The sequence below is a fragment of the Mirounga leonina genome, unplaced genomic scaffold (genome assembly GCF_011800145.1).
Source record: "Mirounga leonina isolate KUSES-001 unplaced genomic scaffold, KU_Mleo_1.0 Mir_115, whole genome shotgun sequence".
Classification (NCBI taxonomy): domain Eukaryota; kingdom Metazoa; phylum Chordata; class Mammalia; order Carnivora; family Phocidae; genus Mirounga; species Mirounga leonina.
Window position 1 is genome coordinate 101,088,836 of NW_023270268.1, and position 19,667 is coordinate 101,108,502.

The 19,667-nt window shown below is 36.7% G+C and overlaps 1 protein-coding gene across 1 annotated transcript in view; it reads right to left on the minus strand.

Moving 5' to 3' along the window:
* LOC118007124 (T-cell receptor-associated transmembrane adapter 1) overlaps positions 1–11,593 on the minus strand; it is a 34,584-nt gene extending 22,991 nt beyond the window's left edge. Inside the window, exon 1 of the mRNA XM_035000210.1 lies at positions 11,421–11,593. Coding sequence (XP_034856101.1) covers positions 11,421–11,427 — 7 coding nt within the window. The 5' untranslated portion in view covers positions 11,428–11,593. The remainder of the gene's footprint in view (positions 1–11,420) is intronic.
* Between the last annotated feature and the right edge of the window lie 8,074 nt (positions 11,594–19,667).

Sequence of the window (19,667 nt, forward strand, 5' to 3'; positions counted from 1 at the left end):
CTTCCTTCCTTCCTTCCTTCCTTCCTTCCTTCCTTCCTTCCTTCCTTTCTTCCTTCCTTTCCTGGCATTTATTTTCAAATGAACATAGGCATATAGATAATTAAATATATAAAATCTATATGCATTTGTGATATAGATGTACATCTACATATATTACATATTGCTTATTTATATATACTTTGCTTTTGTTTGAACTAGTCTGTGGCTCTTTAAACACCAACAAATCTATCTACTAATGTCTGCTACCTCCTCCTTAATTTCATACCATGTTGTTTAGATGTTATTTAGATGTTACCATGAACTCCACAGAGAATAAGACCTTTTCTGCCTTCTGCGCTGCAGTGCCAGACATAATGCACATGATTTATAAAGATTTTTAAAGAATTAGTTAATAAATGGGAAAAGTTAACTGATAATCATAGTGAAATGTGTGGTTTTATTGTCTTTAAGGGAATTTTTATGTTTCATAAAGTATAAGAAAATTGAGAAGACTTGAATAGTCTTTAATTCCCCAATAGACCTACCAATTAATTTGGTTAAAAACACTAAGGTTTAGAAGGGCCTTATTTATTCATCATGAACATAATCCCATAAATATTTATGAGAATCCTACAACATAGTAATCATTAACTACTTAAAATATACCAGAAATTCTAGGTATTGAATGGTACTGCCTATATTCCTAGAATTGTTTCTTTGATTTTTATTGTTTATGAAAAAAAAAAAACAGAAGTGCCTGCTGAGTATGCATTTTAAAAATCCTAGCAATATCAAAAATCCTAGCAAATCCTAGAATAACATTTAAGATTCTCTATTAAAGCATAAATGAGGGGCGCCTGGGTGGCTCAGTTGGTTAAGCAACTGCCTTCGGCTCAGGTCATGATCCTGGAGTTCCGGGATCGAGTCCCGCATCGGGCTCCCTGCTCGGCAGGGAGTCTGCTTCTCCCTCTGACCCTCCTCCCTCTCATGCTCTCTGTCTCTCATTCTCTCTGTCTCAAATAAATAAATAAAATCTTTAAAAAAAAAAAAAAAGCATAAATGGGTCACTAATATTATACTAATTAGCCTTTTTTTAAAAAAACTTACCAGTGTGTCTAGGGGATTTTTACCATGTTATTACGTTATTTTTAGTGGTGCATAGAATTACATAGTATTGTGGTATATGGGTATGTGGTAAATGTGTATATGTGGTAAATAGGTATAATTCATCTACCCATTTCTCTAAGATGGACATTCTGATTTTTTAAAATGTTTTCTCTTACAAACAATAATGCAATGAACTTCATTGGGCAGGCATTTTGTGCATATGTGGACTTATCTGTAGAAAGAGGCTCCTGGGAATACAATTGCTGGATCAAAGGGAATTTTTAAGGGTTTCACTTGCCAGATGGGTCTCAGTTTCCCTCTCTGCTATCACAATACAAAGGTATTAATTTATGCTTTCCATTATCAAACTAATGGTTAAATCAATGACTTCTGTTATTAAAGACTTCTTTTCTCTTCTTGTATTTGTCACTTACAGAGCCACAGTCCAGATGCAGTTCTAGGTTCTTCCACATCTTAAGGCAATTTGAGGGCACATATTATATTATCTATCGAGATAGATCACAATTATCAATTCAGGATATTCAGTCTGTCAAGTAGACTCTAATCACTCAGCCTCTACAGTCACTGTATTTGGTGACAAATAAATGAACTTTAGTTGCCACACAGAGGCCAGACTTGTTGTATATATTATCCGTGTTCAATATTAAAAACAATCAGCAAACTCAGACAAGCAAAAACAGAAAGCTAAGAATCAACTGTAATCCTATGATCAAGAGACAATCACTGTGAACACCTTGGTTCATATACTTCCAGTTATTTTTCTCTGTGTAGAAATTGTTATGGACAAAGACATAAGATTCAATTATACTGACTATACTATTATCTACTTTTGCTCCAATAATTTGTAGTGTGTTTCTTTTCCTGTAAATAAAATATGCTTTCATTTCTTTTAGCTGCCCTATATTCCATTGAATGAATTTTCCATAATTTAAGCAATCCCTTATTGTTAGACATTTAAGTTGCTTGTGATTTTTAGTTATGTAAGCAATGTTGTGATGAATATCTGTAGCTAAAACTGTATATCCAACCTTAATTTTTTTTTCATGTAAAAATTCTCAATTTGCTAGATCAAAGGATACACACATCTTAAAGGATTTTGATATAACGATGGCTCAGGTTTTAAAACACAATATTAAGCAGACCCTTTTCAGGTCAGTCTGGCCTCTGTTCCTATTATTTCAATTGGCCCTGACTTTATGTTTATGGCTCTTTCGGTTCATCAACCACCATTCCTGGTAGCTACTATCTTTCCACACACTGTCTCATATAGTCCCCTCCTTTGTGGTTTTTGGAAAAAGTGGTTCCTTTGTCTTTTTTCTAGAGCCTGTGACATGGGTCCTTCAGGGGAAGGTGCTTGCTCCTATCTCTTCCTTAAGCATAGAGAACATCACACTTTTCTTTCCTTACCGTGAACAATTTCCACAAAATGTTAGTTTAAGTTTCCTATCTTTTAGGACTTATCTGCCATGCCTGCCCAATAATATGCCATGCTCCAATCATTCTGAAGCACTTAAGATTCTCAATAGATACCATACTTACTATTTAGTGTCCTTATGTCTCTGTATGTTTGCCCTTTTGCCTGAAATGCCTTCCCCCTTAGCCATTTGACAAATTCCTAGTCATCCTTCAAGACTACATTTTCTTTGAAGCATTCACTCTTTGCTGCCTGTCCCCCACCAAGTGATATCTTTTATATCTCTCTACATTTCAACAAATGTTGAGGTAATATTTATTGAGGTAATCATTTATGCATAACATCTCTCTCCACTTGACTATGAACTTCTTGAAGGACAAAAAGAAGGTCCTATTCATCTTGGTCCTCATTCCTCAATTTCCTCATTGTACCTATTTTTGTGGGGATTGAGATTCATAGAAGAGTGTTCCTCACTAATAAGATGCTCAATAAATATTAGCTAATATTATTCTTTTAAAAATATTTTTATTTGAGCATGGTTGACACACAATGTTACATTAGTTTCAGATGTACATTTCTATATGTTATGCTGTGGTCACCACAAGTATAGCTACCTTCTGTCCCCATACACTATTACAATACAATTGACTGTATTTTCTATGCTGTACCTTTTATTCCCATGACTTATTCAATATATAACTGAAAATTATTATTATTATTCTTATTCTTATCTTACAACTAGTAAGACTCCTATTTTTATTTCTGCAACCTATTTAGCACAAAGAAGTTTTTCACTAAATATGTGTCAAGTGACTAAATAGAAGACAAGTGGAGTAAAGATGGGTAATGTAATGACTAGGGCCAACAGAAAAGTTCTGATCAAGTCCGAGGTCTAAACACACCCACAATCTTGGAAAGACAAGTTGAAGATTCTATTACATTTGTCTCTAGTACTCTTGAGAAAGGACCTACCTTCCAGCAGCTAGGGAAGAGATCCTTGTGAGAAGGAGAGTAGCACATTAGGCCACTGTAGTCTTGATGTAAGTGCTCATTGACAACTTCCTAATTCTCTCTGTCCTGAGTCTGTATTTACCCAACAACCTACAGGTTATTTTATTTTTTTCCTCAGGAAACTTGATACAAGGAAGTTGGTACTAACAGCCAGTCATCTGATTAAATTTATGGGGTGTCCACCACTATAAATATAAAATTTTATTTTCTTGTTTAAAAATCAGTCTTTGGGGAGTGTGGTTAGGGTCAGTGAAATCTCTGGGAAGAGGAATTTAGAAAATACCACTAGCTGAGGTAAGCTGTATGAGCCAGATGCAACCCTAGGAAATCTACACCTGAGTAAAACTGGGATGTTAATGACAGAAGAGTCAGGGTGAGGAGAAATAATCTCCTCACAGAATGCACAATAACTTTCAAAGGGATGAAGTGGGATGTGCTGTCACTCTCTTCAACTTTTACCTTAAAGACCAATTTCTTTATTTTTACTTATTAAATACACCCACTCCTACTATGAGAAGAGAAAAATAAGGGTTTTCCTATAGGCTGATAACATGGTTATCATAAATTGAGTGGCCTTATGAACTAGTTGTTCTGTGTGGTTATTGTTAGAGAAAGAATGAACAAAGTGTAACTACTTAAAATTCAAATTATTGTTTTAGGCAAATATCCCCCATTATTTTTTTCAGCCTAGTAATTATATATATCATAATATAGTATAATATAGTATACCTTACCTAAGAACACATATCACAGCTAATTTTTTATAGAGTTGGCCAGAAAGTTGCTTTGTTTTCAATGAAGCATTTGATAGATGTATAAATGATTTACCTTTGGCCAAATTGGGTGGCTTGTAATCTTACATTAGAAGTAGTTGAATCTAATTTTTCCAAAGAAGACATCCAGATGGCTAACAGACACATGAAAAGATTTTCAACATCACTCATCATCAGAAAATACAAATCAAAACCAGAATGAGATACCACCTCACACCTGTCAGAATAGCTAAAATGAACAACGCAGGAAACAAGAGATGCTGGCAAGGCTGTGGAAAAAAGGAAACCATTGTACACTCTTGGTGGGAATGCAAATTGGTTTAGTCACTCTGGAAAATAGTATGGAGGTTCCTCAAAAAGTTAAAAATAGAGCTACCCTATGATCCAGCAATTGTACTACTAGGTATTTACCAAGAGGATACAAAAATACTAATTCGAAGGGTATATGTACTCCAATGTTTACAGCAGCATAATCAACAATAGCCAAATTATGGAAAGAGCCCAAATGTCCATCAACTGATGAATGGATAAAAAAGAGGTGATACACATGCACATACACACACTGGAATATTTCTCAGCCATCAAAAAGAATGAAATCTTGCCATTTGCAACGACATGATTAGAGCTAGATGGTATAATGCTAAGTGAACTAAGTCAGTCAGAGAAAGACAAATACCATATGATTTCACCCATATGTGGAATTTAAGAACATAGGGGGATTAAAGAGAGAGTCAAGCTATAGCGAATAAACTGAGGGTTGCTGGCGGGGAGGTGGGCAGGGGATGGGCTAAATGGGTGATGGGCATTAAGGAGGGAACTTGTGCTGAGCACTGGGTGTTGCATGTAAGTGAGGAATCACTAAATTCTACTCCTGAAACTAACATTACACTATACGTTAACTAACTGGAATTTAAATAAAAACTTGGAAAAAGAAAAAGAAAAAAGAACACTTACTTTAGAAAATTTGTCATTGGAAAAAAAAAGTAATAGTTAGGTCTAGAATTATTGCATCAAACCCTATGACATATACCCTGGGACCTTGATCGTTCACTCATGCACATGCTGAAAGGATGCAAAACTGATTTGGGAAGGAAATTTTCACCCTGCTATAGGTTCTCCCTGGATCTACCTCTGAATGGATGTAGAATGGGCTTTGATGGCTTTCTATTCTGAGACATATCCCAGTTATGTTCCTAAAATTGTTTAAGAGAATATCAAAGCTGTTTCCATTTCAGCTGACAACCTGCCTTAAAAAGACAACAGAATACTAAACTTCAGGTTACAGTCAGGAAATAAAAATTAAAACACTTTGTCGTTCTTTTTGTTTTCCATTTTGTACACTTTCTACCTATGTTATCTTGTTTTAAAAGAACCAGATGGATGAAACTTGCTATTTGAATTCATTAATTAAAAGGAGTCTATGGACTAGAACACAGTGTTTAATATATCACTTGGCATCTCTGGTAGAAGAAGCTGGGAATCTTCTCAAGAACAGGCATATTTTCACTCTTATGGTTCATGAGGCCATCTGTCTGCATTTATATATCATTTGATACACAATCTACCTTAAGCAAATCTCTGGGATTATATAATACTCATTTTTGTGACCTAATCATATCCCTTGCTCCTTATTTTCCTTTGTCTTGATCTATTTGGCTATCCTTTATACTGACTATATGCTTCTTTTTTTTTTTAAAGATTTTATTTATTTATTTGACAGAGAGAGACACAGTGAGACAGGGAACACAAGCAGGGGGAGTGGGAGAAGGAGAAGTAGGCTTCCCACGGAGCAGGGAGCCCGATGTGGGGCTCGATCCCAGGACCCTGGGATCATGACCTGAGCCGAAGGCAGACGCTTAACGACTGAGCCACCCAGGCGCCCCCTGACTATATGCTTCTATGTACTTCAAATACCTCTCTTTCTGGGGGAAGGGTAAGAAAGCAAATAAATAAATAAAAAAGAATAATAAATCTCTAGAACTTATCCTAGAGAGAATTAATGATTTACTTCATACTTAGTGGTTTTTTTTTCCTTCCTAGTTCTCATAGCATCTAGTATTTAGTATATATTCAATACATAGTTGTGCTTTGGGTAAATAAAATAGAGCACTGTATAAAAAGGCACACTTCAAGGCAAAACCCCTCATCTTATTTTTATAATTACACCAATTCTAGCTATAAAATATCCTATCATTTGCACAAAATTATATTTCAATTAGAAGTTTCCTTTTATCCTTTTTAATTAAAAGGAACATTGAAAAAGTTGTATCAGTCCATTAATTGGGGCAAGAAGATAATTTGCTCTCAACTACAAAGAAACAACCAAATCAATGTCATGAGCCTACATTTTACATAAAGGCCTTAAGGAAAGTCCTAGTAATTTTCATGAAATATGTTAGCAACAGTAAGGCAAGAACTTAGACCACACTGTACATTCTCCTAGGACTCGGTTTTGTCATTTACTGAAACAATAAATTTGTTTCACATAATCAACTGGAGGCCTTTGGAAACACAGGCCAAATTCTAAAGTGTGGGGTTGGTTTAGCATGGTCTCTGGTTTCCTCTGATTTCGAGAGTCTCCAAGTCCTATCTAACCTTCTTCTGTTTTCCAAGATTTTTTCCTTGTGTAATGTGATATGAGTTTTAAACAGGAAGATTTTCTTTTAGAAACTTTGTATTTCATGACATTCTTGATAGCTTCCATAATTTTTTAAAGATTTTATTTTTAATAATCTCTACACCCAACGTGGGGTTCAAAGTCACGACCCTGAGATCAAGAGTCGCGTGCTACACTGACTGAGCCACCCAGGCGCCCCAGCATTCATAATTTTTTGATTGCCAACAATAAATGCCCCAATTTTGAAAAACAAAAAAAACTTACACAGACGAGAAAAACAAAAAACGTACACATTTAGCTATTGAGTAGCTAAATGTTCGAGATTTTCAACTTGAATGACAGATCTATGTGAGTGTTCACAGGCACACACACATACTTTCACACCTCTCTTCACCCAGTTATTTCCCATATGCAGTATGAATATCTCCAGACCCATGTGGGTATCTATTCAGCATACATAATGCTTCTTATACTATTAGATGCACAAAGTGCTCAAAAGCTCTTGCTCAACAAATGAAATCTTTAGTATCATTATTTCATAATTGTAATTGCTTTCATTTAAAAAGCTTTTATCAAGTTAAAAAGAACTCCCACACAATTTGAATTTAGCTCTTCACACTGTTAAAAAGCCAAAGGCCTCAAGAAGTTATTAATGAAGCAATGACAGCTAGGAAAACCATGATTAAAGTTTCTATCTAGCTTTCTACTGCCAGGGGCTAATTGTGGTAGCTTTAATTATGAGACCTCTGACTCCTTTAATGCCAAAAGTACTTGGCAGGCACTGTATCTGGAATTCACATTTGCATGTGCTCTGGAGGGAAACCCAGCTAAGCAAATGTATCATTTTTCTGCTGGTAGGTTTGATTCATACAGAAGACTTCACTTAACTAACAATAGAAAAGCAATACATATAATGCCTTAATTGTGTTTCCTTCAGGGAGTCTGTAACTGAGACAATTGTATGAGTTTATAGTATATAGGATATGGATTTTCATGGTGGTTTCTCTTCCTTGGCTTGCAAATTCTGTCAGGGCAGTGACCATCTCCTTGTTGCACTCCATGAATATGTATATCTACTTTAGGCACCCCAGAAAGTTCAAAGAAAAAGTTCTGCTATAACAATCCCCATGGATCTCATGCATAAAAAGTTTTTCTTACTGTGATGACAGTTTGGTGTGGAACTAGGCATATTCTTGATGACTCTTTGTAGCGCGTGGTCAGTATCCACACAGCCCCCCATCCCACCACTATCCATCCCCATCAGCCCATCAATAAAAGGCATTAGAGTCATTGATAGAAGCACTGGAAGGGATTCTCAAATCTACTCCCAGGCTTTCGAGTAAATAAGATACTGATTTTAATGCAAAATTTGATATCTGTCAAACTTAAGTAAGGGTCTGTTATGAACAGAGGGTTATTTGAGAAATGGATGGTGTATGTTGGGGAAGGACGGAGATGGGGAGAGGGACAATAGCAACACGGGGCATTGGAATGTCTGCTTCAAAGTGCAGAGGAAGATGAGTGTAGGCACTTCCTAGTTGTGTGTCTTTTTGCATCCCACTGAACCTCACTAAGTCAGTTGTAAAGCTGGAGTTCAGATCCCCATCTGTGTGACATAGTACATCATAGTTGCTCTTAACCAACATTTAACTGAATTTGTTAAAGGGAACATACATGTGGAGGGAGGTGGGGGGAGATTTTAAGACAGCATTTTATAATTCCCCCAGTACTGGACTGCTTGTCACTTTTATAATTAAACTTTAATTGGGATTGGTCAATTTGAGAAATCCTTTTGGGATTGGAGTGCTGCCCAAATCCCTGCCATTGATGAGTCTTTCTTTATCTGTATTTACTACTCCATTTTATATATGTACTTATTGTTTTCCATTGGAGAAGCACCTTGGCGAGATCCTCTGAAGATGTCATGGGTGTGTTCCCGGGAAATCTTCATCCAACAAAATTTTAACTACTATGTTTCTTTATTGTTTTAAGAAGGCCTGTTAATTTTTGTCTCTCCTCTTTCTAGTTCTGTAATACTGAGAGAATTAAATGAAATTCAAAATGCCTGGAAATGTGACCAATAATGATGTTGACAATCTTTCCCGGATTGACTTTCCTTAAAATCACTGCACGCATTACCTAAATTAAATGATGAAACACATTGTCTTTGACCCATCTTTAATTTAAAGAACACGTAAGTTTAAAAGATGATTCATAAATTAGTCCTACCTCATCTCTAAAGGAAAGACTCATTGTTCTCGGAAAGGCGATTGAGGCTCAAGGGAGGAGAAAACCAAGTAAAGACAATGAACATCCGTTTTTTGAAAAACAGCAATGTGTAACTAAGTTACAGATCACTCAGTAAACTAAATGAATGGTAGCCCACAGGAGTTGTTCTCACCAGTTCATTCTGCTAATATTGATTGTATGTGCATGTAGAAACATGGTAGGAATTATGATATTGGCCCATTTATTGATGCAGTGAGCGCAAGGCATTTAGGCAGGAGAAACGCAAGGAGATTTGGTTTCTTATGTTCCTTTACGTAACTAGGAATAATTTCAATTTTTCACACTAATTTTCTTTTTAACTTCACTTTATCTGAATGTAAAAAATACTATTGTCTGACTCTTCTCTCACATTAAGTTTTTTTCCCCTCCTTTTAAGATCTATGAGTCTTTAACAGCAAATACTTGATATTTTTATCTCTTCTGTGACATTGTGGAAGGTCTCAACTGTCAATGGAGGGACTCCTGTATTACCTCTAAAGGGAACATCTAAACTACAAAATGATATGGAAGAAATTTTATCATATCCCTCGTAAAATTAGAATTAATGAATCCTGGAAATAGTTGAATGTCATATTCACTGCCTTTGGCCTTCCCACCCTTCCTGAATTCCCCAACGTCATCAGCTGATGGCAACTGTTCATAATACTGCCTTGTCTATTTTTTGCAGGGCACTAGCGAAACTGGAACAGTTGTTTTTGTTCTTTGCTAATCTATGAACCTGGAAAAAATAAAGATAGGTGTGCAAATCATATGTCAGGCTTACGCTCCCGTGTGATTAATCTAATCAATTGATTTTAAAATTCAGCAAACAAAATACTGGGAAGCAAACTCACAGAAATCATATATAATATCTTTACCCTATCAATGGCTCATACAAATTGATATTAAAAGTACTATAAGTGCAATAATTAAGCAAAAGACATATTCAGGCACACTGTATGATGATAAACAGTTTAAAAACACATGTAAAAATGTTCAGCTTCATTATAATCAAAGTATGCATTATCAACAATGGGTTAGCATACTGTACTTTTATTAGTAAAGATTTTTTTAGGTGATACTGGCCTGTTCAGGAGAAACACGCTAGGATGAGAGTGGATTGGCATCACTCTTGGAAAAGCAACTTGATAATAATGAGACTTACAGTGTTCATTACCTCTTACTCAGTAATGCCAATTCTAGAAATTTTTCCTAAGAAAATAACCCTTAATATAGGAAAATTATAGAGATGTTCATCTTTCTGTCATTTGAAATGTAATATAACTGGATACAACATAAATGTCCAACAATAAAGAAATAGCTAAGGAAACTATAATTAACCCAATGGATGTCATTGTCTACATTCATCTAAAATGATTAGGCAGAAATTAGCATAAAAAGGGAAATACTTGTTTTCTAATGTTAGCAAAAAATCTGGATATATGATTTTATGTTCATTATTTTTTCAGGTATGAAAAACAAACCATGTAGAATACATTGAAATAGAAGTAGGAAGGAAATACAACACAATATCTTGTGGGTTTTTTTTAGATGATGGGAACTATGTAATTTTTTTCTTTTTTATATATATTTCAGTCCTCCTGCTTTGTAGAACATGTGTCTTTTACAACAAAAAGATGTTTATTGAAGACATAAAAAGTACATAAGACATTAAAAAGGTATGAACCATCTACGTGGAACAGACACTCGGCTAATTGATGGGGATTCAAGCCTTGTGATCCATGCCACGGAGATCAAATTTTCACTGGCCTTTGCAGAATGTCATCTCTCTGATATCGACAATTGGATTAATTTCTGGGAAGATAAGACATTTCCTAAACTCAAAGGAATTAGAATGTAGTTACTACTAACCTGCTTTGTAACTATATAACTAGACTAAAGAGGAATATGCAGGATCAACAAAAGTTTCTTTAAAAATAACAGATACTGTAAATGGCATAATTATCAGCAAACAGTGAATAGCTACAACTAGCTTTATCTTATGAAACTTCCCTTATTTTTCTTTTAAGAGAAAATAATCAACTTATATTCATTAAAATATTTCCATGTATGTTCTAAATTATACTAAAGGTTATCTCACATTTAAAAAATAATGTGTAAACTAATTTATTTCCCAAATTTTAAGTGTTTTTTTGGTTGGAGATGTGGAAATTATTTAGTGAATTTTTAGGCATAGGAATAGAAAAAAAGAATTAAAAATGCCACTTACCTGACATGCTTCCCTTGTCAGAGAAATCTTTCTGTAGCCATGAGGCAAATGTGTGGATTAAAAATGCCCCCAGAAACTTTTTTTTTTAAGTTGTTCTGGTATTTTAGAAGCAGTGTGCTAGTAAAACGTGTCTTTAACTGTACCTCAGTTTTCTCTCTTCTGTGTCTTAAAATCTTTTGTGTGTACTTTGTTCAGTTACAAACAGGAAATGTGGTGATGGAGGCTTCTAGAGGTTTGATCTGAAACCAGTACGCTCTTAAGTTTTTGTGTTATGTGAGAAGAAAAATCCCACAAGCCTCTGTATTCTGGTATTTGGGTTTTTATCAATACCTTATTCTAAGTTAAAAATGACAACAAAAGCAAAGTATGAATTAGTCCGGGAGGGATCTCCCACCCCTCTGGAGAGAATCCAGGGGTCGCCTCACAAGTGAGTTCACATGGAAACAAACTAAAATATATCAAACTGGGGAGGAAACAGTGAGAAGCCCCCAGGTCTGCTCAGCTGTTGGTTGTGTTTTCTTTGAGGCACAATGAAGGAAAGGAGACTGATGCGTTTTGAACATTGCTATGTTATCAGGTGCCTTCTTTACCTGGTCCCACTGGGAGACTGGGTGCCTGCCTTCTTTCCCGGCCACTCTCACTCCAGCCAATAGGAGTCCATCTGCCCAATCTAGGGCCACTTGGCAATGAGCTCCAGCTCACAATGCACACCCCACTGTCTCAGGAATCAGAGGCTCCTAAATGTGAGTGTGCCTAAGTATGTTCTGTGGCACTGGTTTAACATGCATATTCCTGAGTCTTACTGAATCTGAACATTTGGAGCAGAGTCCAGGAATCTGCCTTTTTCACAAGTGCCCCCTGGTTATTTTAAAATATATGTGTTCTCAATAACGCTCTGAAAAACTCATGTATATGTCAATGGTAAAGTTTATTTTTAGCATTAGTCGGATAAAGATGATCTGGGCGGTATCTGTGTATATGGTTTGTATGTGTTTGTGTGTACGTACATCTGCTACATATTGTGTGTCTGTGGGTATTTGATTATGGATTCTACCAGTTTTCTTTAGTTATAGAAAAATGACAAACCTGAATCCAGTTTACTGCAAAAGAGGATGCACATAAACTTTAAGAATTTAAACTCTAAGGAAAACTTAAAAATGAGACTTTTGATGCACAGGCTCAGAATAAAAATATTAAAGGGATAGCAGGATATCTTACTCTTGCTGATTTCTCTAAGATTCTTGGGGCAGGGAGAGTACTGATCTTATCCATCATGAAAACCCCAGCATCTACAATAATGTCTGGCACGCTGTAGGTCTCAATAAATATTCTCACAATGATTGAATAAATAAAAGAATGTTAATCTTCTGCTTTCTCCTTGCTCCGTTATATAAAACAACTTCTTAGTACTCAAAATACAGTGCTTCTTTATTCTTTGAATGAAGTTGACTAAACAGTAACAGATTTTTCCACTTCAATCGCTTTCCTCCCAAATATTTCTTGTGAATCATTGAATCAGAATCTGTAAAATGGAAAGAGACCATGGCTTCCCTAATCCTCTAAAAAAGCATTTTCAAAATACATTTCATAAAACACCAGGCCTTAAAGGAAAATTTGGGGATAAATGCTCCTTCAACAGATACACTTGGAAAAACTATTATTTTCACCTTCGTGGATGCATATGAGTATATTAAAAGCTTAGGTAAGTCCTACAAAAAGTACACCCGAATAGCCACTTTAACAGAGTTTTTTCTAAACCTATTTGGCCAGAGAACTTTTTGTTCAGCACCATCCATTAGCAGGGTAACAGGTTGGATGAAACAGGCCTGGATGCCCACAGACCAAGAGCTCAAGGGAATAGAAGTCTCAGGTTCACGTAGGGACCAGAGAACAACAAAGAATTAGAAGGGTCCATCCAACAATTAGGTAGGACACAGGAATGGAGATCTAGTCAGGAGGAGAGGGCCCAGCTGTGGGACAGTTGTGAGGGGTTGAGCTTTGGACCTAAAAGATGTCCTGGCAAGGAAAATAGAAGCCCCAGGCTCAAAAGGAAACCACATAGATTGCCTAAGCGGGAGCATGGGACCTTGAAACATGGGCAGAGTAGACACCCGTTTATATCAGCAGGGGCCTACAGAGGACATGGGAGAGAGAAGTGGTCTCAGGACTGGAGATTTATGTGCAGGCATCTCCTGTTCAAGCAAGACTAGTGCAGAGGATGGGGAAAGAAGGAACAGGGATACCCTGGTTGATCCATAGAACACAAATCCAGAAACAAGGGTGTTCAGTGGTTGGCTTTGGTTATGGAGAAGGTCAGCTTTAGCGAGAATAATTCAGGTGAAAAGGCAGGAATCCTGTGCTTATCCCCGGAGGTGTATGTCTCAGGACAGCCCAACAGCGACATAGTCTCAAACCAAATGAACCAGTTGCGCCAGCACCCAAAGCTACCCGAGGGCTTCCCTGGCTCAAGTCTGTGTGACATGTACCACAGTCTGCAGAAATCTGGGGAAGGCAAGAACAGAGGAGACAGGAAGGGACTGAGAAAGGGTATATCCCAGGCCTTCGGGTCAGTAAGGCAGGCTGTGGTACATGCTGAGTGATTACTTAATGGCCTCACCCAGTTAATGAACACAATGCTTGACTGGCATTTCTAAAGTGGTAAAACTTTGGCTGATAGATCTGAACCACTTCGCAATTTCTAATTATTAGAATACTTTCTAAAAGTGATCTGCATGACAATATTCCCCATTCTGTAGATTTATAAAATCAGGAGATAGAGTAAGATTGTCCAAGGTCCCACAGAAAGTCTGTACCTTTGTATTAGATAGCTCCACAAATGTTTGAAATTTGCCAGGGGAGAAAAAAGATAGCTTTTCACTGAATATAGGTGGAGCACATGGAGACATTATCAGAATCTAAAAGAGCCTATGGATTTATGTTTGTTATGGAATACACTAGTGAGTGCAATTGGAGATTTGAATGATGGCTTCATGAGTCATGTTCAAATACTAAATAAACATGAACCTTCTGTAGTACTTTTTAATGAGTTGAGTTATCGAAATGAAGTTTAGCAGATAGCTGGACTAAGCAGATCTGTCCTGACAAGCTTGAGGCAGTTAAAAATATAAGAAATTTTGGGGGAAGGTATGTGGTCCTGATGGGCACCTGTCAAGAAATGAGAACTTTAAGGCCATCCAAATTGCGGTTTTGTTGCCAAAAGAAAATGAAAAATATATCAAAATGGCAGCTGACATTCGGAGCTTCCACACTCAGAAAAATGGGTCATAGTTTATAGAAAGAAGCCCAATTTTCAAGTCTCTTTTTTGAGACTTGATGGTCATCTACTATTTTTATTTTAATCCTTATCACCATAGTATATTTATTTATATCTGTATATATCACACAAATATATATACTACACACACACACACACACACATATATGAATATGTATTTTAAGGGGTTCAAGGGGTTTCACACCCTTAACATTAGTTACTAACAGGGGACTATCTGGAACTTTGGCTTTACACTTTATAAATTTGTCCATTGTTTAAATTATTTCCAATAATATGCACTAAATAAAATAGTTGGAATAAAAGATGCCTCCTTATTTTTTTTAAAGATTGTATTTATTTATTCCAGAGAGAGAGAGAGAATGGGGGGAGGAGCAGACTCCACACTGAGTGTGGAGCCTGATGCGGGGCTTGATCTCATGACCCTGAGATCATGACCTGAGCCGAAACCAAGAGTCGGACACTTAACTGACTGAGTCACCCAGGGGCCCAAGATGTCTCCTTATTATTATTATTTTTTTTTTTGAAGATTTTATTTATTTGACAGAGAGAGACACAGCAAGAGAGGGAACACAAGCAGGGGGCGTGGGAGAGGGAGAAGCAGGCTTCCCGCGGAGCAGGGAGCCCGATGCAGGGCAAGATCCCAGGACCCTGGGATCATGACCTGAGCCAAAGGCAGACGCTTAACGACTGAGCCACCCAGGCGCCCTGATGTCTCCTTATTTTAAAGGATCTTTGGAGTACCTTTGTTTTATAGAAACAGAACTTCTCTCTGTGTGTGATTTTTTTTTATTCCGGTAAATCATTCTTTAGTAAGACTGAAGCTGGTATGCAAACAACTTTATGAAAGACAGGAGGGGAGGGACACTGTGCTTCCAATTATGTGGTTTTAAAATATGAAATTATTCAAAAGTAATTACCGTGTTACATCTGATTAGACTATATTGATGATTCATATTTTCATTAAGTTTACTCTGTAAGTTCCTCCAGAAGACATAATTATTCATGTAGAAAAGAAAAAACAAGTTAAAAGTAATAGAACAATGCATGGATTTGGCATAAGATTCTCAGCCCTTTTTATTATACTTATTGTAACTTTATAGGACCAGAATCCTTGGACAATCAAATACTAAAATAAAAGAGTAGGTAAAATTCAGAAACAAGGGAGAGTAATGGCTAATAGTAGATACAGTCCTTCCTACATGTGAAAGGCTTAAGTAGTCAAATTTTCTTTTCTTTTTTTTTTTTTTTAAAGATTTTATTTATTTATTTGACAGAGACAGAGACAGCGAGAGCAGGAACACAAGCAGGGGGAGTGGGAGAGGGAGAAGCAGGCTTCCCGCAGAGCGGGGAGCCCGATGCGGGGCTCGATCCCAGGACCCTGGGATCATGACCTGAGCCGAAGGCAGGCGCTTAACGACTGAGCCACCCAGGCGCCCAAGTAGTCAAATTTTCTAGGAGAAAACAATTTGCCTCCTAATTTCTACATAATGTCCCAGAGAGAGTGCTATTGATAAAGTCAAAGCACCGTGAAAAATTTTGTTATTTGAAACACAACTGGCTCAAAGTAAATCCAGTTTATTTACCATAGAACTTCTTGTAGCTTTAGTAAGCTAATATACAATTTCTCTTTTCAAGAGGAGATATATTCCGTATTCCCAAAAATTATTTCACAAGGGAAACATTCTCTTATTTTATTATTTTATTATTTTTTCAAAGCCTTTTGCAGGACTACCACTCTGATGACAAAACACTGGATCAAGCTACTTTTCTTCCTGTGGAACTGGCTCTTCTGACCTCCTCCCACATTCGGGGCCTGGCTTACCTGAGGGACACCACAGATACTATCAACTTTACCACCTACATATGGATTCCCATCTCTAGAAGTGTTTTGCCTGAGATTATAAAGGGATGAGCCCTTAAAATTCAGATGTCTCAGGACAGATAACACAACAGCATTCTCAGAATGGCCTTCCCAGTGAGACTAGTTCTAGTGGATTTTCCATCAAATAAGACATATGGTAGACTAAGTTTTGATCAGAAGAAGAGATTTAGGACTAGGATATTTCTAGAAAGTAAGCTCTAGTTGGAGGGCCCTAGGGACTAGAAACATAGACTGGGAGCAGGGACACCAAGAGGGGATGCACCAGTTGGGGTCCTGGCTGGAAACAGATGCAACAGTCAAAAGGGTTAGTTGAATGAGTTTAAAGAAGGGACTGTTTGCAGAGGTGCAGCCTGGGCTAATGGGAAGAACAAGGGATGGTGAAGCCCTTCCAGGTTAACCACAGAGGGAGCCATGACAACTCCTAGGCTTGAAGGTATTAGAGGAATGTCCGCCACTGGAACCTGGTGAGATAAATAGCTGTGAGAAAGGGTTGCCTGACGAGAACTCTGGCTTTCAGTTAAAAACAAAACAAAACAAAAAACACAGCCATTACCAGTTGTGACCAGGCAAGAAGGGAGTTATGGGAAAACATGCCAGTTTTGTTCTCCTCTGCCCTCCAACCTCTTACCCATTTTCCTCATTAGTCACACCCAACAAAGTCAGAGGGAAACCATGATGCTATCCATGGAAGTCAGCCTCCCATGGGTCAAAGAGGGGTGGAGAACGGAGAATGGATCTGAGTGATAAATATGCGAATAAGCGGTGCTGAGAATGAACTTAATTTTAGATAGGTACTCTCTGTCCTGCCAGACATGGACTTTATAATTTTATAAGTCGACTTATTCCCCAGAGCACAGAAGGGTAAGTAAGAACAGTTAATTTTTAGATTTTTAACTATACTCATCAGGGCAATTTTGTTGACCCTAAAATAACACTTGAGATATCCTAAATAATATCAAGTTGGTTCTTCCGTAGTAAAACAAAACTAAAGATAAAATTCAAGGATAAAAGCAAGTATAAAGGGGGAAAATGCCTAAAACCACCATCTGAAAATTAAAATTAAAAAAGATTAAAAAAAAAAAAAAGAATAGTTTCAGAGATCTGGAGGACAATTTCAAGAATTTCAGCATCTATTTATTGGGACTCATAAAAGGAGAGGGAAAAAAGGGGCAGAAAATTATTTTAAAATATAATGGCTGAGGGGCACCTGGGGTGGCTCAGTTGGTTGAGCGACCGGCTCTTGATTTTGGCTCAAGTCATGATCTCAGGGTCATGAGATTGAGCCCCAGGTCCGGCTCCATGCTGGGCATGAAGCTTGCTTAAGATTCCCTCTTTCTCCCTCTGCCCCTCCTTCTCTAAAATAAATAAATAAACCTTTAAATACATATATATATATATATATGTAATGACTGAAAACTTCCCCCTTTTGATGAAAAACATTTATTTCCAGACTCAAGAAACTCAGTGAACACCAAGTAAATACACACATTAAAGAAAATGCAACTAGACATATTATATTCAAATCCCTGAAAGCCAAAGAAAAGAGAAGATCCTGAAAGCAGCAAAAGAAAAACGACTCATTGTATAGAAGGGAACAACAATGTGGTTAATAGTTAGCTTCTCATAAGAAACAGTGGAGGCCACAAGAAAGAGGGATGACATATTTAAAGTGCTGAAAGAAAAAAAGGCAACCAAGAATTCTCTAGCCTAGTGAAATTATTCTTAAAAAAAAAAGCGAAATAAAGACATTCCCAGATAAACACAAGTGGATAGAATTAACTGCTGGCAGACCCTACTTAACAGGGAAAAACTAGGGCAGTCTTTAAAGCCAAAGGAAATGACACCAGGCAGTAACTCAGATCTGCAGGAAGGAATGGAGGTCACCAGAAATACGTGGGCAAATGAAGACTATGGGTGTGCATGTATGATCTTTTTCTTTTCCTTCCTTAATTTCTTTAATGTCACAAGATTGTTTAAAACCATAATTCTAACATGGTATTATTAGGTTTATAATAGGCATGAAGGCTTTATGCATATGACAGTAACACAAAGGAATGGGCAGGGATGAAACGGAGCTGTGCTGGTATGCTGTATTTTACTGAAATCAAGTCTGTGTTAGCTTTAAGTGAATTGTGAGAGTTGGAGATGAATATTTTAACCCCTAGAAGCAACTAACAGCAAAAAAAAAAAAAAAATCTCAAACAATTCATCTAAAGTATTAGGGAATTAAAATTATATCCAAAAAGTTTTGTTTAATACAAAAGACTGTGGAAGAATAGGGGAACAGAAAATAAATGAGAGATATAGAAAACAAATAGCAAAATGGCAGATATAAATCAACTATGTCAATAATTACATTAAATGTGAATGAGCTGAGCACTCTACTAAAAAGGCAGAGGTGGAATGGATTAAAAAAACAAAAACTAGAAGCAAGATCTTACTTTCTGTCTACAAAAGAAATACTTAACATTCAAAGATACTAATAAGTGAAAAAATGACTGCCTACAGTCATCATAACAGTGCCTATATGTACATGAGACGAAATAGACCTCAATACAAAGACTATTACTAGAGATGGTTTTGTTCATAACATTTCATAGTGATAAATGGGTTCAACACATCAGAAAGATATACTAAGTATATACGTTAATAACAACAAAGTCCGAAAACGAAGCAAAACCTGACAGAATTAAGGAGAAATAGAAAATACAACAGCCACAGTTGGAGATTTAGCTACTCTTACCTCAGTAATTAATAAAAGCAGAGAGAAAATGAATAAGGATATAGAAGCGTTGAACAACACTATTCACCAAAAGGATCTAATTGACATTTAAAGAACACTCTCCACGTGGCAACAGCCAAATACATATTTTCAAGCACACACAGAACACTCTTCAGGATAGACTATATGCTATTCCATAAAGCAAGTCTTAAAAAAATTAAAAGGACTGAAATAATACAAACAACTTTTTATCATAACAGAATTAAATTGGAAATATAAAGTAGAAAGGTATTTGAAGATCCCCAAATATTTGGAAAATAAACCACAGACTTCCAAAAAAACTGATGG